General features: G+C 39.1%; 1 protein-coding gene and 2 pseudogenes across 1 annotated transcript; all 3 read right to left on the reverse strand.

Moving 5' to 3' along the window:
* Positions 1-564: 564 nt before the first annotated feature.
* LOC122047793 lies at positions 565-10,956 on the reverse strand (annotated as a pseudogene).
* A 537-nt stretch (positions 10,957-11,493) lies between these two features.
* On the reverse strand, positions 11,494-11,957 carry LOC122048852 (annotated as a pseudogene).
* A 645-nt stretch (positions 11,958-12,602) lies between these two features.
* On the reverse strand, positions 12,603-18,177 carry LOC122048853 (probable LRR receptor-like serine/threonine-protein kinase At1g05700). The gene is made up of 13 exons (XM_042610368.1): positions 17,643-18,177; positions 17,410-17,571; positions 16,741-16,792; positions 16,516-16,688; positions 16,340-16,411; positions 16,050-16,121; positions 15,893-15,973; positions 15,466-15,632; positions 15,113-15,360; positions 14,686-14,812; positions 14,101-14,169; positions 13,820-14,009; positions 12,603-13,265 (listed from the first exon to the last, which is right to left on the reverse strand). Exons 1-13 carry the CDS (start codon positions 18,161-18,163, stop codon positions 12,815-12,817), a joined length of 2,385 nt encoding a protein of 794 aa, XP_042466302.1. The 5' UTR covers positions 18,164-18,177; the 3' UTR covers positions 12,603-12,814.
* Between the last annotated feature and the right edge of the window lie 7,047 nt (positions 18,178-25,224).

Below are 25,224 nucleotides of genomic sequence, written 5' to 3' on the forward strand. Positions count from 1 at the left end.
GATCTTCTTACGGGTTGGTGCATCCCATTTGTCACAGAGGATGAGGGATCCGTCTTCAGTGGTACTCTATTCGACTCTTCTAGTAATTGAAATCTTCGCCAAAGAATAGTGGTGGGTGTACAGTGTTGTAGCCTTCTTGGTATGTCATTTGAAAAAATCTTGCACACAATTAAACAAGGAGACTTGTCCCAAGATTTGGTCTTGGATTAGCTGTCACACCTTGAAGGTATACTTGTCCGACAAACTGGACAGTACCCCTAGTGACAATATAAGAAATATGATATCGAATCAATTCAAGCCAATATAAAATACCGATGTAATGTAATAACACCAAGTCACAAATGACAATGCGTGTATGTGCGCATGTACATATGAAATACTAAAAAATCCAGAACAGAAAGAACTATAACCGTAAGCAATGGAAATAATAAAATGAAGCAACTCAAAATAAATCCAATTCGAGGAGGACTAATTTTATAGTTCTAAGCAAGAACTATAACCGTAAGCAATGGAAATAATAAAATGAAGCAACTCAAAATAAATCCAATTCGAGGAGGACTAATTTTATAGTTCTAAGCTCTCTTTCAGTTGTTTCGCAACTTCTGTCATGTTTAACCGTTGTTAGGACCTTTGTGCCGTGCATTTCAACACGATATCAACACATTTCCAGACACAATTTATATCATACCCCCTTCTAGTCTAGGATCTACAACATCTTCAATGTTTCCTTTGTCAAACCTTTGGAGCACCTATTGGACTAGGTGTAAATTTTCTGTACTTGGAATTATTGGAGGCAGCCTAGTGATTAGTTTCAAAAGAACCACTCCGAAGCTATACACATCACTTTTCTCACTGAGCTGGAAGGTATTGCAATACCTGTTGTCTCCGGGTAGCTTCTGGAGTATACAAACTGATCGTCGAGGCTAGTGTTCGACACTATCTCCGTAAACGATATTGCTCCGCTACGGTGCTTAACGGATTGTTGCAATTCGTTCCCAAGATACAACGACGACGAACGTCTCGGAATCGTGGCACTCCGACTTCTGAGACCAGCGAACCTTTTAGTAGACTTCTTGGACTCTTGAATGCACAAGATGAGATGAATGCTTGAGGAAGAGAAGAGAAGATTGAGTGAGTATTCCATCATCTGGAGGGTTCTATTTATACTGAACGAAGAGGTTGAGTGTCCTTTGGGTGAGTGGATGTGTTCCTTGGGCTGGATCGATCTAGATCATCTATTCTGAAGGGTTGTAACCCTTCACCAAGCCCACTTCAATCTCATCCATCAGATCTGAGGAGTTGTGACCCTCAGATCCCGCCTATTGTCATCAGCCATCGGATCTGGATCCATTGATTCGATGCTTCAGATCAAGTCTCATCCCAGGCCGTCAGATCGTTACTCTTTGCGATCCAACGCTCTAGATCGCATCACAAGCGATCCATCATATCTATTTGATCAACGGTAGCCATCCATTCCCTAAGTCAACTGTCCAGTCATCTCCCTTTGCCCACGAGGATGCCGCATAGGCACTGCCACGTCAGGTAAGAGCCTGACACGTCACCCGAGTGCCGCGCAGGCACTGCAATGTCACCTGGAGCATAAATTTAAGCTCCTCAATGCTCCTAAGTGCAAAGTGCGCCTACAAAGCGCCCATTGCGCACGTGCGCACGTGCGCACGTGGCGGGTGGCGGGCTCACAGGTACGAGCACCTGCTCGCCCTGGGCTAAGGGGTCACCTGCCCTTTTTATTTTTTGTGTTAACTCCATTAACACATCTTCATTAATAAGTAGAGAATACACATCGAGAATTTCCGATGTGGGACTATTCTCCTATGCACTTTATTAATGAATAACAAATGTTATTTTGGGTTGACTTTAAACATTAATTTCTGATTCACCCTTAATCGGTTTTGAGCAAATTAATAGTCTAAATATATCTACGCGAATCGTAGATTTCAATTTTGAAGTCAATTACGACTTTCAACAATTGATGACTTCCTTCCTCTAAATCGTTTTGGTCCATTTAAGGCCCCAATATCCAACAATCCCCCACATGAATGGAAATTAATGCAATGCGTGTATGCATGCTGACATTTTACAAGAGTCCAATCGATAAGTCACTACATCGGGAGAGGTAGCTTGTGGCTTTGAACCTTCCGTAGTGAAATGCTATCGAGTATACTAGGCTGCGCAGTGAGCGTGATGTCTTGAACTACTCAGCTATTGGTGTATACTTAGACAATAACACCCACACAGAGATCTATCTCACCTACTTTAGGTTCTCATGGTTGGTTCCGTTTCGGCCATGGATACCATCTTGGATTCATAAGTGTTTCATTGAAGCGACCTGTCTTCACACTCACATAGGTGAAACTTCTATCAAGAGTATCCTACCATACTCCACCTTATCAGGTATAGAAGTCACTAAAAGCATAAGCTTAACCTCACTACATGAGGTAGGACAGCACAAATTCATCCTAGGATTGGGATAGAGATAAACTATCTAAGTCAAATGCGACCACAAAGCTCCTATTGAACCACGTTGCGGATCTCGGGCTCACAAGGTGGGTTACCGCTACAGTCGTTTTTAGTTGTAGATTTTTAATCCCATTCCTCTTGATGAGCAGTATACTTGATCTCGACTCAACCCCTTCGTTAGAGGATCTGCCAAATTATCTTTGAACTTAACATAGTCGATTGCAATCACTCCATTCGAGATCAACTGCCTAATGGTATTATGTCTACGACATATATGTCGTGACTTCCCATTATACATATTACTCTGTGCCCTTCCAATCGCCGATTGACTATCACAGTGGATTAGTACGGCAGGCACAGGTTTCACCCAGCTAGGAATATCTTCCAAGAAATTCCGCAGTCATTCAGCTTCCTCAGCTGCTTTGTCTAGTGCTATAAACTCGGATTCCATAGTTGACCGAGCAATGCAAGTCTGCTTAGTGGATTTCCAAGATACTGCTCCCCCACCGATCATGAATACATATCCACTAGTGGATTTGGAGTCTTTTGTATCTAATATCCAATTAGCATCACAATATCCTTCCAATACAGCGGGATATTTTCCATAATGTAATCCATAGTTCATAATATATTTCAAATATCTGAGAACTCGCATCAATGCTTTCCAATGGGTGTCGTTTGGATTACTCGTAAAATGACTCAGTTTGTTGACCGTACAGGCAATATCCGGACGTGTGCAGTTTGTGAGATACATCAAACTGCCTATTATCCGAGAATATTCCAACTGCGATATGGTCTCACCATGGTTTTTTGCTAAGTGTTGACTTAGATCCATAGGTGTTTTCACTGTAGAGAGATCGTACGCATTGAATTTTTTCAATACAGATTCTACATAATGGGATTGTGTTAAAACTATCCCTTCTGATGTCCTGAGAATTTTAATTCCCAATATAACATCTGCTTGACCCATATCTTTCATATCAAAATTTCTGGTCAACATTTTCTTTGTAGTCATGATTACATCATGATTACTGCCCATTATTAGCATGTCGTCTACGTATAGACAGACAATTACATAGCCTTCAGGTGTGTTTTGACATAAATGCATTTGTCACATTCATTTATTCTGAATTCGTTTGACAACATTACTTTGTCAAATTTTTCGTGCCATTGTTTAGGCGCTTGCTTAAGTCCGTACAACGACTTAACAAGTCGACACACCTTTTTCTCATTTCCAGGAGCCATGAACCCTTCGGGTTGCTCCATATAAATTTCTTCTTCCAACTCACCATTTAAGAATGCAGTCTTAACATCCATTTGATGTATTTCAAGGTCATACAGTGCTGCAATGGCTATTAGCACTCGTATGGACGTAATCCTTGTCACCGGTGAGTATGTATCGAAGTAATTAAGGCCTTCCTCTTGCTTGTACCCCTTGGCTACAAGTCTGGCCTTATACTTGTCAATTGATCCATCAGCTTTATACTTACGTTTTAGTATCCACTTACAACCTAATGGTTTGTTACCAGAAGGAAGGTCTACTAATTCCCAAGTATGATTATTCATGATAGACTCAATTTTACTATTGACAGCTTCTTTCCACATTGGAGCATCGGGTCTAGAGAGAGCTTCACTTAATGTTCTTGGTTCCATTTCTGACATGAAAGTCATGAAATCTGGCCCGAACGATTTCTCAACTCTAGCCCGTTTGCTACGACGTGGCTCTTCACTTTGATCGTCAATAGTCCTTTTATAACAGCTAAGTTCGGTAACGTCATTTTTGTTTGAACTTCCGTTGTTATCACTTTCAATGTTTCCCTTTTTATCTGGGAATACGTTTTCAAAGAATATCGCATTTCGAGATTCTATGGTTGTTCCCACATGTATATCAGGAATATCTGATTTGTGAACTAGGAAACGATATGCACTACTATTATGGGCATATCCGACAAATATCGCATCGAACGTTTTAGGTCCGATCTTTACTTGCTTTGGTTTAGGTACTTCGACCTTTGCCAAGCACCCCCACACTTTCAGGTATTTGTACGATGGCTCGCGGCCTTTCCATAGTTCATATGGAGTTTTATCATTTTTCTTATGAGGGATTATGTTGAATGTGATTTGCCGATAATATTGCTTCCCCACAAGTTTTGAGGTAAGCCTGAATTTATCAACAAGGCATTCATCATTTCTTTTAGTGTCCGATTTTTACGTTCGGCAACACCGTTTGATTGAGGTGAGTAAGGTGCCGTTGTTTGATGGATAATGCCGGATTCTGACAAAATTCATCAAACGGTGCACTATATTCTCCACCTCTATCGCTCGAATTATTTTAATTCGTTTGTCAAGTTGGTTTTCAACTTCTGTTTTATAGGTTCCGAACGCCTCTAGGGCTTCTTCTTTACTTTTTAAAAGAAAGACATAACAGAACCTTGTGCAGTCATCGATAAAAGTAATGAAATACTTTTTACCTCCTCTAGTTTGCACAAATTTCAAATCACATAGATCACTATGTATTAATTCTAGAGGAGTCGTTGACCTTTCCATCGAATGGAAAGATAGTTTCGTCATTTTAGCTTCCACATACACTTCACATTTGTGTGTTTCGTCAAGATTGACGTTTGGTAATAAATTTAGTTTGACGAGACGTTTCAGAGTATTATTATTCACATGTCCGAGTCGATCATGCCATAAATTAAAACACTCAACAACATAGCTGGAAGCATTTATTTTATTACCATCAAAATTTCGGAGTACAGACATTACAACCATTTTGAATAGACCCTTTTCTAGGTACCCCTTTCCTACGAAGACACCATTCTTCGTAAGTACAAAGTTGTCTGACTGGAACACTAGCCTAAATCCGGCCTTGACCAATGCCGCTCCAGAAACTAGGTTCTTACTGATGTCGGGAACATGAAGTACATCAATGAGTGTTAGCTCCTTTCTGGACGTCATCTTCAGAACAACTTTTCCGAGTCCAACAATTGGCGACGTCGTGGAATTACCCATATAGAGCTTCCTGCCATTTATCGGAGTATACTTAGAGAACATCGCTTTATCGGAACAGATATAACGAGTTGCTCCAGTATCAATGAACCACTGCTTCGGGTTGGTATCCACCAAGTTGGCTTCAAATACAACCGCAGTGAGATCCAAGTCCTCAAGAGAGGTTGCGACATGATTCGCAACATCCTTTGGCCCCTTGGTTGGCTTCTTTGGGCGTCTGCAGTCCTTGGATAGGTGTCCTGCCTTTCCACAGTTGTAGCAGGAGCCTTTGAACTTCTTTGCTTGAGCCTTCCTTTTGAACTGCTTCGGCTTTTTGGCGTTCGGCTCGACCAGGTTGGACATTTCGTCTATAGTCCGCTTGGCTCCTCTGGAGTCGGATAACTTTCGATTATCCTCTTCTATTCGTAGCCTCAGGATCAGGTCTTGCAGCCCTATTTCCTTTTGCTTGTGCTTTAGGTAATTCTTGAAATCCTTCCATGACGGAGGGAGCTTCTCAATTACCGCAGCAACTGCGAATGTCTCGTTCAGCTTCATGCCTTCGGCGTCCAGATCATGCAGTATTAATTGCATATCTTGGACTTGAAATGAGACGCTTTTTGAGTCCACCATCTTGAAATCCAGAAATTGACCGACGATGAATTTCTTCAATCCAGCATTTTCGGTCTTGTATTTCTTCTCAAGGATTTCCCACAAAGATTTTGCCGTCTCCAGAGAACAATATACGTTATATAACGTGTTATCCAAGGCGTTGAGTATATAATTGCGGTACGGAAAATCTCCATGAGACCACGCATCGCTAGCGCCTTACTTCCTTCCGTAGCGGTGGCGTGTCTTCGTGCAAAAATCGGACAAGGTTTAGCGTTGTTAGATAAAACAACATCTTCTGTTGCCATCTTTTGAAATCGGTTCCGGTGAATTTCTCGGCTTTTCTCCGTCGGAATGGTTATCGGAACAACAACCACGTCTAGAATGTCGTTTAATATCAGGAAATATTTAATTTTGTTGTCTCCGGGTAGCTTCTGGAGTATGCAAACTGATCGTCGAGGCTAGTGTTCGACACTATCTCCGTAAACGATATTGCTCCGCTACGGTGCTTAACGGATTGTTGCAATTCGTTCCCAAGATACAACGACGACGAACGTCTCGGAATCGTAGCACTCCAACTTCCGAGACCAGCGAACCTTTTAGTAGACTTCTTGGACTCTTGAATGCACAAGATGAGATGAATGCTTGAGGAAGAGAAGAGAAGATTGAGTGAGTATTCCATCATCTGGAGGGTTCTATTTATACTGAACGAAGAGGTTGAGTGTCCTTTGGGTGAGTGGATGTGTTCCTTGGGCTGGATCGATCTAGATCATCTATTCTGAAGGGTTGTAACCCTTCACCAAGCCCACTTCAATCTCATCCATCAGATCTGAGGAGTTGTGACCCTCAGACCCCGCCTATTGTCATCAGCCATCGGATCTGGATCCATTGATTCGATGCTTCAGATCAAGTCTCATCCCAGGCCGTCAGATCGTTACTCTTTGCGATCCAACGCTCTAGATCGCATCACAAGCGATCCATCATATCTATTTGATCAACGGTGATCAACGGTAGCCATCCATTCCCTAAGTCAACTGTCCAGTCATCTCCCTTTGCCCACGAGGATGCCGCTAGGCACTGCCACGTCAGGTAAGAGCCTGACACGTCACCCGAGTGCCACGCAGGCACTGCAATGTCACCTGGAGCATAAATTTAAGCTCCTCGTGACGATGCGAAGTGCAAAGTGCGCCTACAAAGCGCCCATTGCGCACGTGCGCACGTGGCGGGCTCACAGGTGCGAGCACCTACTCGCCCTGGGCTAAGGGGTCACCTGCTCTTTTTATTTTTTGTGTTAACTCCATTAACATATCTTCATTAATAAGTAGAGAATACACATCGAGAATTTCCGATGTGAGACTATTCTCCTATGCACTTTATTAATGAATAACAAATGTTATTTTGGGTTGACTTTAAACATTAATTTCTCATTCACCCTTAATCGGTTTTGAGCAAATTAATAGTCTAAATCTATCTACGCGAATCGTAGATTTCAATTTTGAAGTCAATTACGACTTTCAACAATTGATGGCTTCCTTCCTCTAAATCGTTTTGGTCCATTTAAGGTCCCAATATCCAACAATACCTAACACGTAGTACGATAAATTTTCAATCATAAATTTTCCAAAAAATAAATACAGTATGAAAGCTTAACGACACTTCAGTTGAAGTTGACTGCCTAATTCTTAGTCATTATAGAGAGAGTGAATCACTAGTCAAAAATATTAGTCGGGGAAACATGGCTAATGGCTGGATATGCTTGGGATTTTCACAATGTGCATATGCTTTCTGTTATTGGACAAAATGAAACATGCAAGATATATGATTTAAAAGTGATGATCCAAATACCACATGCTACTGCCCTATAATTCTTAAAACTCATGATTCCTCTTTATTTAACTTGATGTATTTTTATTAATCTATTTCTTCAAAAAATTTTGCCTACTTATTGCTAGAACTATTAATGTTTTCGGTGGTTGCATTTCATTCCTGGATAGAAAAATCATATATATTATGAAACAAGCCTTCTTTCCTTCATTAAAAAAAACAAAATTAAATAGTTCAAGCACACAGGAGATGGGAAATTATATTGAAACATGAATCTGAAAATGAAAAGTTCCATGATGATGAATTTTATATTTCTTTTTGGATTCCTTGGTTACTATCTTTCTCCTAGGTAGAGATGCGTGCGTGAAACAATTATACTCAGGATCAAGGTATCCAGGAGTTCCAACCACCAAAGTGGATATATGACTGTTTGTCTCACTTAGAAAAGCTTTCGAAAGCCCAAAATCTGCTATCTTAGCTTCCAAAATTTCACTCAAAAGGATATTTCCAGACTTCACATCTCTATGAACTAATGGTGGTTTGCATCCATTTTGCAAATACTCTAGCCCTGCAATGCAATTTAATAAATGAACTAAGATGGACTCAAATGAATGGTTTGGGAATCAAGGAAGGGGATATTGATACTTGACGGTTCACATTATTCCAAACCTTGTGCAGCGTCAATTGCAATATGAAGACGTTGTCTCCATGTTAAAGCTCTAGCATTGTTTGCCCTGCCTGCATCATGTCAAATTAACAAGTCAACAACATTCAGTAAGGAAAAGTAATAAGTTAAATGAAGTAAAGATTGCCTGGTATAAGTAATAGCACTATTACTCTGTTGGTCAGTAGTGCCTGCCAAAACATTATAAGATAAATAAAAGAATTTTTAGACATCATCATTCTCCCTTTCATACTCTTAGGTGTATTGAACTTGTACACAACAGCAAGCAAATAAGAATGCACGTGTTAGATTGAATATATTGTTAAATAGTTAGATTGTAAGATGAATCTAATTCTTGTCACCTGATTGTCATGCATGCTATAAAGCAAGTGATATTATGAAAGGAACCAGCCATTAGCAATGATATTCAATGCAGTTCCAAACCTCGCAGATGATCTTGTAGTGTTCCTTAAGACATAAACTCATAGACAAGCGCCAAATGATTTACTTCATTGCAATAGCCAATAAAAGAAACTAAATTCCGATGATGAACCCTAGTCAAGTGTTGGGCCTGAAAAAACATAATCAGTGATGCTTACGAACTAGAAACATCAAGATCCAAACTAAATTAAAGAAACAGAAGTGAATGGGGCAATTAATATTATGTAGTCTCTAACTATTCTTGAACAGGGCATAATTGTTCAAGAATACTATTACTATATGTTTGAAAGAATAATAAAATTTCATCAACTCCTCAGTAAAATATACGATTTTATACATTCATTCCCCTCCCCATCTTTAGTTATGCAAAATCTTCCAATGGATTCACATTCAACAACCACCTCCAACCAATTAAATTCAGCTATCCACATATGTATAAGATTTATTTACCTCAGCAAGAAACTCCTTAGTTCCTTGTGATGATGATTGTGATAGCATTTTGACCGCAACTTGAATACCATCTTCCAAATGTCCATGGAAAACAAACTCAAATCCTCCTTTGCCTAGGATCTTTTGAAAGTTATTAGTGATGTTCTGTATTTCCATGTAAGTGAATTGGTGATTTTCAAACTGCAATACATTATTCGTTTGCTTTGGGAAATCATTATGTGGATCAACTGAGCTGCCTTTTCTCACACCTTCCAAGTTTCAAATAAAGAATAAGATTGGTAAATGCATGTCAAAAAATGGATCATGGTCTATTATTACTAAACAACTGCAAGAGTATGTCACAGAAATCTCACCTTGTGTTTTCCTCACCTTCCAAACGATGATTATCACTGCAAGAAGTATTAACACAGGAACTATACAAAGAATCACGATCACCGGTGTTGATATTTTCTTCTTTTTTGCTACAGGCATCACATTGCACAATGTACCATTGTTACAGAGATGTGGATTCCAATCCAGTCTGCATGATATTATAACTCGCTTAATGGTTAAAGATATGTATGAAGTTATGAAGAATTCTCCAACCAAAAAAGAAAGAAGCGGCTGAGTTCAAGTACAAATTGAACAAACTTTAATGCCAAATCATTACCCTAAGTTTAAACACCTAAACTCCAAATATTTCTTGACACCATGCCTAGATCTCTTTCATAGTCAGGCAAGCCCTAACATATTATGAATCGTTAAAGAAAAATGGACGGACCTACACTTAAAAGTAACACAAACCTTAAGGTAAGTAAACCATTTTGTGCCATTTCAAGGAGGTTCGAAGGAACTGATCCATTTAACTGGTTGCTTGCCAAATCACTGCAAGAAATCATGAAATATTAAACCATTATCTACCTTTTCAGTAAAGTTAAAAAAGGATTAAGAACTATGCTTACAGTAGTTTGAGAGAACTTAAGTTTGCTAGTTCATCAGGTATTTGCCCTGTTAAATTGTTGTAAGACAAATCCCTGAAAAAAATGATTAAAGAACATTTGTTAGATAATAATTCCTCCTTAAATATTGCATGGTTTCACAACAAATGATTGTGTGGCCTGGCATTGATCCCAACAATCCAAGACTGTTAATAACTGTTTGCCATATTCAATGAACATTGAAAGGAAAAGGGAAAACAAATAGCAAACAATGAGTAGCATTACAAGTATTGAAGTGCACTAAGATTAGCAACATATTTGGTTATTTCCCCAATCAGCCCACTTGATGACAAGTTCCTGCTAAACAATAGTGACTAGTAAGAATATTACAGAATTTCCAAATGGTTGGTCCTGGTATTTCATGATCAATAGTTAGAGTTAGATGAACTTGTAGAACTCACAAAGCAGTGACTCTTGGAGAATTTGACAAGCTATAAGTACAATTTAGTCCATCCCAAACAAAAGCACTAGGGGAACATGGATCTCCCATCCAATTCCTCTGGATCCGATACCACTCCTTGATCACTGTTACGGCATCAACTGTAAAAACAGAGAAAAATAATCAACAATGTAAGCAAATGACATTGCTCACAAGAAAAATAGAAAACAAACACTACTAGCATGTGACTAGAGTACGTATCTTAGCAGTAGCACACCCTAAAGCAAATACCAAGCAAATAATCAGCATTAAAATTCCCAACGATACCATATCAGTAGAGTCCATTGAAATAAAGATCAATCTGCTTAATATCATATGTGCCTTCCAATCCCAACACCTGTTTCAATCTATGGTTTTCGAGCTAATGTTTTTCCTCTTTATGCTGATTTGTTTTGGTCCTTTTCCAATACCAATCATCATAATTAAGTTTTTGTTTTCTGGCAGACATCAAATTTAGGAAAATTTGAACAACTTAAAATAAAGGTTTGAGCTTTTCGTGAGAATTTGAATTGGAACTTCTTTTGCCGTGGCCACTCTGCCTTACCCCTTTCAGGAACTGAGAGAAGTGGAAAAAAAAAGGCGAAGGAACGAAAGAAAGAGATCACATTTGATGATTATATTGTTCATTAAATAATTCCTTGGTTTTTGCCAACTGAACTATACCCGGCGGTGGCCACCGTGATGGTCTCCTTCACGTAGAAAAAGGTGGAGTCGGTCACGCTCACACTGTCCCAGTAGTTGACGCCGAAGTGGAGGTCGAAGGCCAACGGCTGTCCGTCTAGCCCGTCGTAGTTGCCGTAAAGGAACAACGCCCGGAGGAGGTACTTGGACCCCCGCGCCACCACCGGCGACCGAATGGTGTAGTAGCAGTTGCGGGTGCCGTTGGGGAAGGCGCGGAGGGTGCGGAGCTTCGGGGACAAAGAGTCGCCGGAGATGTTGCGGTTGACGCCAGTGTCAATGAAACCGGCGTCGGAGACGTAGGAGATGTTGGTGAGGGGGTCGACTAGGACGAACCGGGCTCAATGCCGCAGTCGATGGAGAGGAAGACGAGGGCGTCAGTGGACTGGGAGAGAGCTCCGGGGGAAGCCATGGTGAAGGCGAAGAGGATCGGAATTAATTTTAACTCTTTAGGATTATGTTTCATATTCATCTTATAATTTTAATAAAGTAAATGATGAAAATATTTTAACTATTTTTTTTATTTTTTATTTTTTATTTTTACTCTCCCAAATAACTAATTTTTTAAAAAATTTTAATTTTTACGCTCCTAAATAAACCGATCATTTTAAGTCAAATAGCAGCAGATCCCTTTCTTTCAGAATATATTATAATTTTCAAAGGGAAGACTCATGATACAAATATATAAGTCTGAAAATAAAAATCAAAAATATTGAATCATATAAAATATCTGTATATATATATCTTTTAATAATTTTAGACATCTTCCTTATTTGCAAGATTTGTTTATTTAAATATCCTTATTATGCAAGTTTTGTAAAAATAAAATGTCCATCGCACTCTTCGAAACACATTTTTAATTAAGTCATTTAGGAGTATTTTTTTCTTTTTGGAAACATTTGGTGTAGTGTTTCAAAGATTTCTAAATCACTCTGTACCAAAGAACAAGAAAATAGGGAACTTGCATCATATAATTTAATTGGGGAACTTGCATCATACCATAAGGAACAAGAAAATAGGGAATTTTTTTGTGTACCAAAGAGATGATATTGAGAAAATACAAGACGCTTGTTCTAAGATGAAATAGGACATATAATAGTTTTTGCCATAGAAAATAAAAGTGTCATCTACACTCCAAATACTATTTTTCTTCACACAAATAATCATGTAAACAGCTACACAATAATAAATTTCAAGCAAATGACTTTTCTGAACCTTAATATCCATAATGATATAGTTTTAAGAGGAAAAAGTCGAGCATATCCTTGTTTATCTTGTCGTTGGTCCTGAAATTTCAAGCATTCTAGAGACTCCAATCTCAGGAACACTATTCAGACTCACATCACTTACTTCTGAATATAAATGTTCATTACGTGTGACTGTGTTCCCAGTATTATAATGAGAGTTCTCTAGTTCTAAGCTCTCTTTTAGTTGTATCAAAACTTCTGTCATAGTTGGCCGTTGTTGGGATCTTTGTGTCGTGCATTTCAATGCGATATCAGCGCACTTCCAGACACAGTTTATATCATACTCCCGTTCCAGCTTGGGATCTACAACATCTTCAATATTTCCTCTAGAAAACCTTTGGAGTACCCACTGAACTAGGAGTACATTTTCTGTACCTGGAACTATTGAAGGTAGCCCAGTGATCAGTTCCAAAAGAACCACTCCATAGCTGTACACATCACTTTTCTCACTGAGCTGGAAGGTATTGTAATACCTAACAAGTGATACAATAGCTTTCCAATCATAAATTTTTCACAAAATAAACATAATATGAAAATTGAATGACACTTGAGTTGAAGTTGATTGCTTCAATGTTAGTTATTATATGGAGAGATAATCACTAGTTCAGAAGATTAGTTGTGGAGACATGGTTGGATAAGTCCATGGACTTTCACAATATACATATGCTTGTTGTTATTGAATAAAAGGGATCTACAGTCTAAAACATGCAAGATATATAATTTAAACTTTGAGTGATGATCCAAATACCGCATGCTACTGCCCTATAAATCTTAAAACCCATGATTCCTCTTAATTTAACTTGATATATTTTCTATTAATCTATTTCTTAATAAAAAAATGCCTACTTATTGCTATAACTACTACAAATGTTTTCCGTGGTTGCATTTCATATTAGAACATGAATCTGAGAAATGAAAAGTTCCATGATGATAAATATTCTTTTTTTTGGATTCCTTGGTTACAATCTTTCTACTAGGTAGAGATGCTTGCTTGAAACAACTAAATAAATTAAAAACAATAACATACTCAGGATCAAGGTATCCAGGAGTTCCCATCACTACAGTGGATATATGACTGTTCACCTCACTTAGAAAAGCTTTCGAAAGCCCAAAATCTGCTATCTTAGCCTCCAGAGTTTCACTCAAAAGGATATTTCCTGACTTCACATCTCTATGAACTAATGGTGGTTTGCATCCTTTGTGCAAATACTCTAGCCCTGCAATGCGATTTAATAGATGAAACAAGATGGTCTTAGATGAATGGTCTCGAAATCAGGCAAGGGAATATTGACACGCATTATTCCAAACCTTGTGCAGCATCAATTGCAATATGAAGACGTTGTCTCCAGCTTAAAGCTCTATCATCGTTTGCCCTGCCTGCATCATGTCAAATTAACAAGCCATCAGCATTCAATAGGTTAAACAAGAAGTTAAATGGAAAGATCGAGAGAGAGCTGTCAGGGGCGCCTGGACATAATCACTTTTTGCTACAATAAGTTAAATAAAATAAAGATTGTTTTGTATAAGTAATAGCACTGTTACTCTATTGGTCTGTAGTGCCTGGCAAAATATTGTAACATAAATAAAAGAATTTTTTTAGACATCATCATTCTCCCTTGGGTACTCTCAGTTGTGCATTCAACGTGCAAAAAACTATAATCAGTTTTATAATTAAAATATTTACTTGTACACAGCAGCAATCAAATAAGAATAGACTTGTAAGTCCCTAAAAAGATTCAGTTAACCATGTGTTTGATAGGAAAATATATCTTTAAATAGTTAGATTGTAAGATGAATCTGATTCTTGTCACCTGATTGTCATGCAAGCTATAAAGCAATTAGTATTATGAAAGGAACCTACTATTAGATAATGATATTAAATGTAGTTTAAACCTCGCAGATGATCTTGTAGTGTTCCTTGAGACATAAACTCATAGACAAGCGCCAAATGATTTACTTCATTGCAGTAACCAACCAAAGAAACTAAATTCCGATGATGAACTCTAGTCAAGTGTTGGGCCTGAAAAAATATAATATGTGATGTTTATGAACTAAAAACATCAAGATTGAAACTAAATCAAAGAAACAGAAGTGAATTGGGCAGTTAATATTCTGTAGGATCTGACTAGTCCTGGACAAGACATAATCGTTCAAGAATATTGCTACCACATTCTCAATGAATAATAAAATTTTATCAGTTCATGAAAATGTTTAGTAAAATATTCAAGCTTATACATTCATTGCCCCTCCCCATATTTGGTTCTGCAAAATCTCACAATTAATAATCTCAGCCATCCACATATATATAAGATATATTTACCTCAGCAAGAAACTCTTTTGTTCCTTGTGATGATGATTGGGACAACATTTTGACCGCAATTTGAGTACCATCTTCCAAACGTCCATGGAAAACAGACCCGAATCCTCCTTTGCCTAGGATCTTTTGAAAGTTATTAGTGATGTTTTGTAATTCAATGTGCGTGAATTGGCGATTCTCAAGCCGCAATGAATTATCTGCTTGCTTTGGGAAACCATTCTGTGGATCCACTGAGCTGCCTCTTGTCAAACCTTTCAAGTTTTAAATAAAAAATAAGATTGTTAAATGCATGTCAGGAAATGGATGACAGCCTATGATTACTAAACAACTGTAAGATTTTGTCATAGAAATCTCACCTTCTGTTTTCCTCACCCTCCAAACTATCGCTATCACCACAAAAAGTATTAACATTGGAACTATACAAAGAATCAAAATCACTGGTGTTGATAGTTTCTTCTTTTTTGGTGTGGGCATCACATTACACGATGTACCATTGTCACAAAGATGTGGATTCCCATCCAGTCTGACATGAGATTATAACTTGCTTAATGGTTAAAGATATGAAGTTATGAAGAATTCTCCAACATAAAAGGAAAGAAGCAGCTTACTTCAAGGACAAATGGAACAAACTTTAATGAGAAATTATTACCCTAAGTTTAAACAGTTAAACTGCTAATATTTGTTGACTCCTTGACTAGATCTCTTTAATGATCAAGCTAGCGCTTTCATATTATGAATCCTTACATAAAAATGGAAGAACCTAAACATAAAAGTAACACAAACCTTAAGGTAAGTAACCCATTTTGTGCCATTTCAAGGAGGTTCGAAGGAACTGATCCATTTAACAGGTTGCCTGTCAAATCACTACAAGCAATCAAGAAATGTGAAGTCATTTTCTACCTTTTCCATTAGTGAAAGAAGGATTAGGAACTATGCTTACAGTAGTTTGAGAGAACTTAAGTTTGCTAGATCATCAGGTATTGGCCCTGTTAAATTGTTGTAAGACAAGTCCCTGAAAAACATGATTAAAAAATAATTGTTAGATAATAATTCCTCCTATGGCATTCCTTTGTGCAAGGCTCTAATTAAAGTGTTGCATGGTTTCACAACAAATGCTTGCATGGCCTGACATTGATCCCATCAATCCAAGACTGCTAATGACTGTTTGCCATATTCATTGAATATGTAAAGCAAAAAAGAAAACAAATAGCAAGCAATGAGTAGCCTTACAAGTATTGAAGTGCACTAAGATTAGCAACATATTTGGTTATTTCCCCAGTCAACCCACTTGATGACAGATTCCTGTAGAACAATAGTGATTCGTAAGAATATTACAGAATTTTCAAACAGTGGGTTGCGGTAGTTCAAGAACAATAGTTTGAGTTAAATGAGCTTGTAGAACTCACAGAGCAATGACTCTTGGAGAATTTGAGAAGCTATAAGTACAATTTAGTCCATCCCAAACAAAAGCATTAGGCGAACATGGATCTCCCATCCAATTCCTCTGGATCCGATACTGCTCCTTGATTGCTGTCATGGCATCGACTGTAAAAAAGAGAACAATAATCAACAATGTAAGCTAATGCCATTGCTCAAAAGAAAAATAGAAAAGAAAACTACTGGCATGTGACCAGACAAAGTATCTCAGCAAAAGCATACCCCCAATTAATTAAATAATCTGCACTAAAATTCCCAACAATACCATATCAGTAGAGTCCATTGAAATAAACTCCACTTATTTAAAGATGGGGTCCATTCAAATCAAAGGTCCAGATCAGTGGACCATCCCTGGTCCGCAATTTGCGGACCAGGAGATCCCTGCTGACATTCTTCACACTCATGCGCACTGTTATGAAGGTGGGAACTTCTGTTTCCGTGCCCACTCTGCCTTAGCGCTTTCAGGAACATTCTATCGAGCAATTGCTTGGCAAGAGATTCGCCCTGTTCCACTGCAACAGAGAGAAGTGAAAAAAGAAAAAAGGAGGGCGAAAAGATGCTCTTTTAGTAAGTTGATTTTTCTGAGTAATATTTGACATGTTTGAATATGTCGTTCCTCATATCTGGAGCCTTATATTAATAATTAGTAACCTCCTATGGTTTATTTTTTTGAATTTTTAAATATTTTTTATAATATTTGATCAACACATTTTAGAGTTTAATTAAATTGTAACTGCAATTTAATTGTTTATATAGTTTTTATAAATCCCATTAGAGATCTCCTAAAAGAAAGAATTGGATCTTAAAATTCACGAAAACAAAAATATTGTATTTTAAAATAAATAAATAAAAAATAAATAAACCTCGTGTAGCCAGACTCCACTCCCATGTTCGCCCGGTCAAACAGCACCAAACTCCTCCACTCGTTCGCGGCCGGGTAGAGATTGTCCTTCAACGGCCGCAAGTCGATCCCGGAGATGAACGGCGTCCCCTTGCCGATGTTCACCAGGCACACCGACAAGTACCTAAAAGAAGAGATATCATATTTGATGATTTTTCATTCAATAATTTTCTGGTTTTACCAATTGAACTATACCCGGCGGTGGCCACCGTGATGGTTTCCGTCCAGTAGGATGATTCCGCGGTGGTCACGTTCACCTTGTCCCAATAGTTGACGCCGAGGTGGAGGTCGAAGGACTGCGGCTGGCCGCTGAGCCCGTCGTAATTGCCATAGACGAACCACGCCCGAAGGAGGTACTTGGACCCCCGGGCCACCGCCGGTGATCCAATGGTGTAGCAGTTGCGGACGCCGTTGGGGAAGGCGCGGAGGGTGTGGACCCGCGGGGGCCTGAAGTATCCCTCGTAGGCGACGGAGATGTTGTGGTTGACGCCGGTGTCAATGAAGCCGGCATCGGAGACGTAGGAGATGTTGGCGATGGGGTCGACGTAGGACGAACCGGGCTCAATGCCGCAGTCGATGGAGAGGAAGCCAAGGGTTTCAGTGGACTGAGAGTGAGCTCCGGCGGAGGCCATGGCGAAGACGAGTTGGATCAGCCACCAAAATCTGAAATTCATCTTCTTCTTCCGGTATGCAATCGCCGTGGCAAAGCAGAGCATTGTTTCCAACTTTCTCTAGAATCTAGAACAGTTTTGATTTCACTCCTCAATGTTTCTAAAATTTGCTTTTAAATTAATTGAAACTACGAAGAGGACTTTGAAAAATTTAAAATAAAAGTGGCAGACATTATATCAATTGTGCGTCCTGTTGAATATTCAGAAATTCGAGTGGGTAAATGAAAAAAACTCTCCTTTGATCACATTGTCTACGTCGAACACGATACAAAGTTTTTCACGTATCAACGCACGCCAGGCACATACTCAATCTTGCACGCTGTCGCCGTGCAGACTGTAAATCTTCTGAAGGAAGTTAGATGGGAATCAAGTCAACGAGGGGGAGATTGCGCCTGGATCTCCATGGACGGAGGCGCACATGCAGATTACACGGAGTTGACTTTAACACAACATCAAGCCCACTCTTTGACTCACCAAACTAAAAAAGTCAAGTCGTCGGCGTATAAGTTACAAGTGGAGCCCTTCTCTCATTCTTTCAAGTTTGGCGGAAAGTTTGAGCTATAGCTCTGCCACCGCCGGAATCTTTGAATTGATTAAATCGCCCAAATTATCTTCATCAAGAATCATTTAACCCTCCAAGTTGACTTCTTAGGTCATTAGATATGATTTATTGTACAGAAGATGATTATATTTGTCCTCAATGTCTCCATCAATGTCCTCATCAATTTGTTCTTGGACCATCATGATAAAAATAAATTATGATAATTAAGAGATAAGATGAATGAAAGAGTAAGTCATGTAAGGGTGGAGAGATTTACGCCTTACAAATCTTGAGATTCGACCCTTTGCTCATTTGATAAATTTATCATTTATTTATCATCTCAATTAAGCTCATCAGATCATGTACTCATTATGGAGGTGACACGTCGGCATGCTAAGGAATGGTTGGCGACAGTGGCATGCATTTGATCGAGACTCAAGAGTTAGTATGAATGTATGATGATAATTGGATAGACGAATTTTTCCAACAAATTTGATTTATATGTCACGTAAATATTCAAATCACTAGTGATGGTAGATTGATGGTTGATGAAAAAAGATTAGAAAATTTTAGAATTTTTATAAAAAAAAATAAAAAAGTTAGTGGCATGCATTCTCCCTAAGATTCCTTTTTGCGCTAAAAAAGCGATTCGTTCCTTCCCAGTACCCCATCAATCTGTTCCTAACTAACACCTGAAGGCACTGCAGTGATTGTTCAAGCTTCTAGCAAGTCATTACTACCTCCATTGCATGAACACGGGCATGGTGCATTGCTACTGTAGTTGTTCTTTGAAGGAACAGAGTAGCAAGACATTGTATCTAAGAAAAATATAAAAAACTTGGTATAGTAGTAGAATATTTTTATGTTCATTCTAGCTAACTTTTTTGCCTGTCTTTTTCAGTAAGGCAAAGAATACAGAGTGAAATATAAAGAAAAGAATTAGTCATATTTATCTAACATCCTTAGATACATAAGTCAATTTGTGCATAAACAAAACATAATTAATAAGAAAATGAAAAGCATGAGCGTTTACCAGCAATGGAGCTTTGTCGCGGCGAAGGAGGGTAGGGCACAGCGAGGAAAATTAACAGGGGAGGAAAGAACCAGAGAGTGCTCGTCTTGCAAATGCAGGGCACCTTTGAGAGAGGGCTCGTAGTTGTCGTGGCAAGGGAGGGTTGGGGCCTTCGACGAGGAGAATCGTGAGGGAATCAGCGAGAGAGTTATATATATATATATATATATATATACCCTTGGTAATTTGGGGCATTGGGTAGGGGCCTTGATCAGCCCTGGCCCAGGGCCGACTCTGAGGTATAGTCAATAATCAGACTAGGCCTACACGACTCCAGATATTGCTTTAGTGATCAGGGATTGGTCCCCAATGATGCAGATGTTAGAATTAGAGCGTAGCGGAATATATATATATTAAAATAAGATTTATCCCTTAAATCATGGATCTCTTCATGGTACATATAGTTTTAAAGTAAAATAACATAAAACATACATCGAGTCCTCGATAGGCATGAATGATATCACAAACAAATAAGAAACACCATGCGTGACTCCTCTAGCGATACCACACGCACTAGATCACGAACTTGATACGATCCGTTAGGTGCTAGCCTCTTGAATCGACAAAACTTTTTGGAAGCACTATAGATCTCTTTCGATAGAAGAAGGAGAGAAGTGAAAAGAGCCCCTCACAACCTTTCCAAGGGTGGCTATTTATAGCCTCCAAGGAAGATGAAGAGTTAAGGTCTTCATTAAATTTTCATTTATGACCTCCATTAATTAGGAAGATGAAGAGTTATGACTTTCATAAATTCTTTATTTATAATCTCTATTAATTAGGAAGATGAAGAGTTATGACTCTTCAAATTTCCAAGGATCATGATGGTGTCTTTCCAAATTCTTTACTCTTTTTTTTTTTTGAATCAAATAAAATCATATTTGATCTTGACTTGTATAAGCTTCCAATATTTTAAAATTAATTAATAATCTAATTAATTCTTATTTTAAAATAAGCAATTGATTAATTTTAATCTCTACTAAAATAATCAATTATAGATAATGTTCATGTCTACATGCTATGCGTATGACCTTCTATGTATTATATATGAAGGCAGTGTAAATTCATACACAGATTAAGGTAACCGTTTACCAATAGTTTTTAGTCACCCAACGTGATAAAATTAATATTAGTCATAAACTATAAATCACCATGAACCGATTACTATATAATTTAATCTCTTCATCTAAGTATACATCCTAATTAATTTGGTACATTATGCATCATTGCCAAATTAATTATTTTACTTGATTTCTAAGATATAATAGACTCCTCTTAAATGATCAAACATTCCTCTCATGCCCATGAATTTCGAGTCACTAAAATTGTTGGATCGAAAGCGCTAGAGGGGGAGGGGGTGAATAGTGCTCGTGGCTTTCACTTGGTTTAGGAAGACTTTAAAATAAAACGGAGTGGAAAAGTAAATAAAAAACACACGAACACCAAAATTTACTTGGTTCGGAGCCTAGGACGACTTCTACTCCAAGACCTACGCTCGTTGAGCATTTACTTTGGGCAATCACTATAAGTTCACAACAGTACAATTTTATAGTACAACAATTAAGTACAGTAAAAAAAATACCAACAACTTTAAGAATAGGAAATTCAAAGCTTTAGGTTTTTGGTGTCTTGCTACAGCTTGATCGGGTGGTTCTTTGAGCAGTGCACGGAAGATGGATCGCATTTTCATTATTTTTTCTTGCTAATGCTCGAGACCTGCTTATAAAGCTCGTGGAGGGCGCCCTCAATAGCATGAAGGACACCCTCCTTCGTGCGGAATCCACGCCAAATCTGTAGCGTGGATGAGCTTCAACCCGGTCGTAGTCTGTCCGCCTGAGGGTGCCCTCAACCTCCATGAGGGCGCCCTCGTGCCAGTGTCTAGGGTGCCCTCAAACTCCATGAGGGTGTCGTCTACTCAGCATCCAGGGCACCCTCAAGCTCCATGAGGGCGCCTAGCGCCTTACTGCGAGAGGGTCTTTTCCAGGTTACTTGAGACAAACACTCCAATTCACTTCCTGCAAAATACGTTAGTACAACATACTCTGCAAAACAGAGTTAAGACATAATAAGACATAGAATTTGACAGTCATCGGAATGTCCGGTTCTGACTTCGGATTCTCGACTATAAACCTTAGGTCGAACCGACGCCTACTGTTCCCTTACCAGGGAATGCGTCCTCACCTACTCCACTCAGGAGAGTTTACCTGTTGAAACTTGATCCTTCAGACCAACTGGACTTTTGCTCAACGCCTGAGGCTGCAGGACTTTCCGCTGGACGTCCGCTCCACGACCTGCCTAGTCTTTCACCTGGTTCGCAACACCAAGACTTTCCACCTAGAATCCTCGACTCTAGGACTTTTGCCCGAAGCCCTCGACTCGCCAAAACTTTCCGCCTAGGGTTACGACCCCCTATGACCTAGGGTTATCGCCCCCTAGGGTTTTCCCTTTACCTAACCGCAGCTAGGACTATTCTTCGCCTAGGGTTACCACCCCCTAGCGTTTTCCACCTGCCTAACCGCAACTAGGACTTTTGCCTAAGTACATTTAGGACTTTCATGCAATCTCATTTAACTTGTTAGATAATAAAACAACTTAATTTTGGACCCTTTGATATAATCAAAACACAGGTTCGACCGTCGGATGCTTCTCGCACCAATAAAAATCTCTATCAAGAAGTCAGGATGTTAACTCCTAATCCAAGAGAGCGATGAATCTGTAAGTACCCCAAGGTAATTTTGATATGATCAACCAAGTCAGGTTGAGTTCTGTTGGTATCTAACCCGTATGTCTAAGTATCCAGGAACTTAGGAGCACAAGAAGTTGAGCAAAAGACGCAGCTAGAGAGAAGAACAGTGCAGAAGAGAGCTGACGGCCTCAGTGCATCTGAGGAACGAGGTGCTGTGGAAGAGTACGCGGGTGGGCAAGAAGGAGGCGCACGACGTTTTCGAGGGATGAGAAGCTGGAGCGGAAGTTTGCTCGAGAAGGCCAGAAGTTGGGTTCGGGTGAGCCCTATTCCAGATGGTCGAAATCACCCAAACAAGCGGAGTCGGAGCAGAAGAACTAGAGCAAAAGGCCCAAATTGAAAAGTCAACTAGGATGTTGACTTAGTTCGGGCGCCCAGACTTAATCTGGGCGCCTAGACTCCGAGCACCCGGAACCCCTCCGGTAGCACGCAAGTGCTACATAGAGATCATCAAGATAGAGGCCAATGCTGCTCATAAGAGTCCGATAATGGAAATCAACACCATTTGGAAAGCACTGCTCACCCTTGTATATGAAGAAAGAGAGGAGGTCCAAATTCGATTAGGCCAGCCGGAAGCCACTACTCAAATAGCAATTGACCTGCTCCTGAAACTTAAAGAAGAGCTTGTTGTGTATTTAACACACAACAATGATGTTTTTTCTTGGGAGCTCAAAGAGATCATAGGCATATCGTCCACCGTAATGGAGCACGTTCGGTCACGTAGAGAAAGAGAGATTTTAGGGTGAAACAGAATAAGATCATTCGAGCTGAAGCAAACAAGTTACTGGAGGTCGGCTATATTCGAGAGGTGCAGTTCCCGAGCTAACCGCCAACGTGATCCTGGTGTTCAAGCTAGGAAACAAATGGAAGTTTTGCATCGACTTCTAAGACCTCAACAAAATATGCCCCAAGGATTACTATTCCTTGTCGAGAATTGACCAGGTAGTGGATTCAATTGCCTTTTGAGCACCTATTGGTCTAGGAGTATAATTTATGTACTTGGAACTATTTAACGTAGCCCAATGATCAACTCCAAAAGAACCACTTCATAGCTATATACATCACTTTTCTTGCTGACACTACAAAAAAAACCAGCATTACCGACAGATTTATCCGTCGGAATTCCGTCGCTATAGACATATAGCGACGGAATTCCGACAGAATAATTTCTGTTGGTAAAATATCCGCCGGCTTCTATTACCGACGGAAACAGAATTCTGACGGTATTTTATACCGACGGAAATTAAGTTTCTGTCGGTAACGTACCGACAGAAAATACATTCCGTCGGTATAATAACGATATTCTCCATCACCGATTGAGCGACATTCTCCGACGGAACAACATCTTCCGTCGGTAAATACCGACGGAAAAGGCTGATCCGTCGGTATTTACCGACGGAACAGGATAATCCGTCGGTAATTACCGACGGAAAATCCCTTTTCCGTCGGTAATTACCGACGGAACAACTTTTCCGTCGGTAATCACCGACGGATCATTCGTTCCGTCGGTTGCCCGAAGTGATGCATCGAACTAAAAGTTCGATAATTACCGACGGAATATTTTCCGTCGGTAATCCGTCGAATTTCAAAAAAAATTCCACTTCTTTTCGTTTACACGTTGTTCCCATATACATTTTCCACATATATAAACAAACCATCACACTCGATGGTTTCATACAATATCCACACAACAAATACAATCCACAATAAATATAATCTACATCAAATATAATCTACACACATATATCTATCATATGATAATCACAAACTAATAAAATCCACAAAAAAAACCATATTCCATATAATCCATAGCTAACTAAATCTACAGAATATATATTCTACACATATCCATATCAAAAATCAAGTTTACATAACACATACCGAACTAAAATGTAGTCCCAATAATACAAGAACGGGAAATCGTAGAGAAAATCCTGTAAAAAGACAAATACAAAATGATGTTTAAATAAACAGTTTGCATATTTATATATTAAGAATTTTATATGAAATAATACCTGAACAAAAAGTGAGCAAATGATGTAGTGAAGAGCCAATATGTATATATAACTGAACGTGACTCCTGAAACATATAGTAATAAAACCTTTAGAAATAAACATGTTATAATATCAAAACAGGCTCACGTTCTATATAATAAATAAAAAACTAAAGTATAGCTGAACTAACAAACCTCAAAAAGCTAACGACCACCGTCTGATAGATCTCGAGTCTCCTGTGACTCAGATCCCTGTGATGCTTGGGTGAAAGAAGCCACGATTGCCCGCATTTGGGCCATGAGATCTTCATTACTCTTGTCACGTTCAGCTCTCTTCTTCTCCTCATCAGCTCTCCACTGATCCATATCAGCCATCCTCTGATCCATTGATTTCAGCTGAGACCGCAGTTCTTGATTTTCACGTCTTAAAGACTGCATCTCACCAGAAGAAGAGGAACTAGCACGGCCTACTGGATTCCTCAAATGATCAAATGCCACTTTGGCCTGAGAGCCAAGGCCGTAGAGGGTGGAGTTTTTTGTCCTTCCACCGACAACATCATAATATATCTCATTTAGATCGTCGGTGGATAAAGACTGTGACTCTCCACCCTCTGCTGATGGCTGAGATGCCTGAGCCACCCGTTCTGTCATTTCTTGCTGCATAAAAAATAATATAGTATCCAATTTGATATGTATTACTAATTACTAATCAAGATATAAATGAACAAATGTAATAAAGTTAATTATCTTACATGTAGA

The sequence above is a fragment of the Zingiber officinale genome, chromosome 2B (genome assembly GCF_018446385.1).
Source record: "Zingiber officinale cultivar Zhangliang chromosome 2B, Zo_v1.1, whole genome shotgun sequence".
Lineage (NCBI taxonomy): Eukaryota > Viridiplantae > Streptophyta > Magnoliopsida > Zingiberales > Zingiberaceae > Zingiber > Zingiber officinale.

Coding starts and splice junctions, on each gene's coding strand:
- LOC122048853 (XM_042610368.1), bottom strand. CDS start 18,163: ATGCTCTGCTTTGCCACGGCGATTGCATACCGGAAGAAGAAGATGAAT. Junction 15,633..15,892: donor AATGGGTTACTTACCTTAAG/GTTTGTGTTACT, acceptor ATCTCATGTCAG/ACTGGATGGGAATCCACATC. Junction 14,010..14,100: donor TGCAATTGATGCTGCACAAG/GTTTGGAATAAT, acceptor ATCGCATTGCAG/GGCTAGAGTATTTGCACAAA.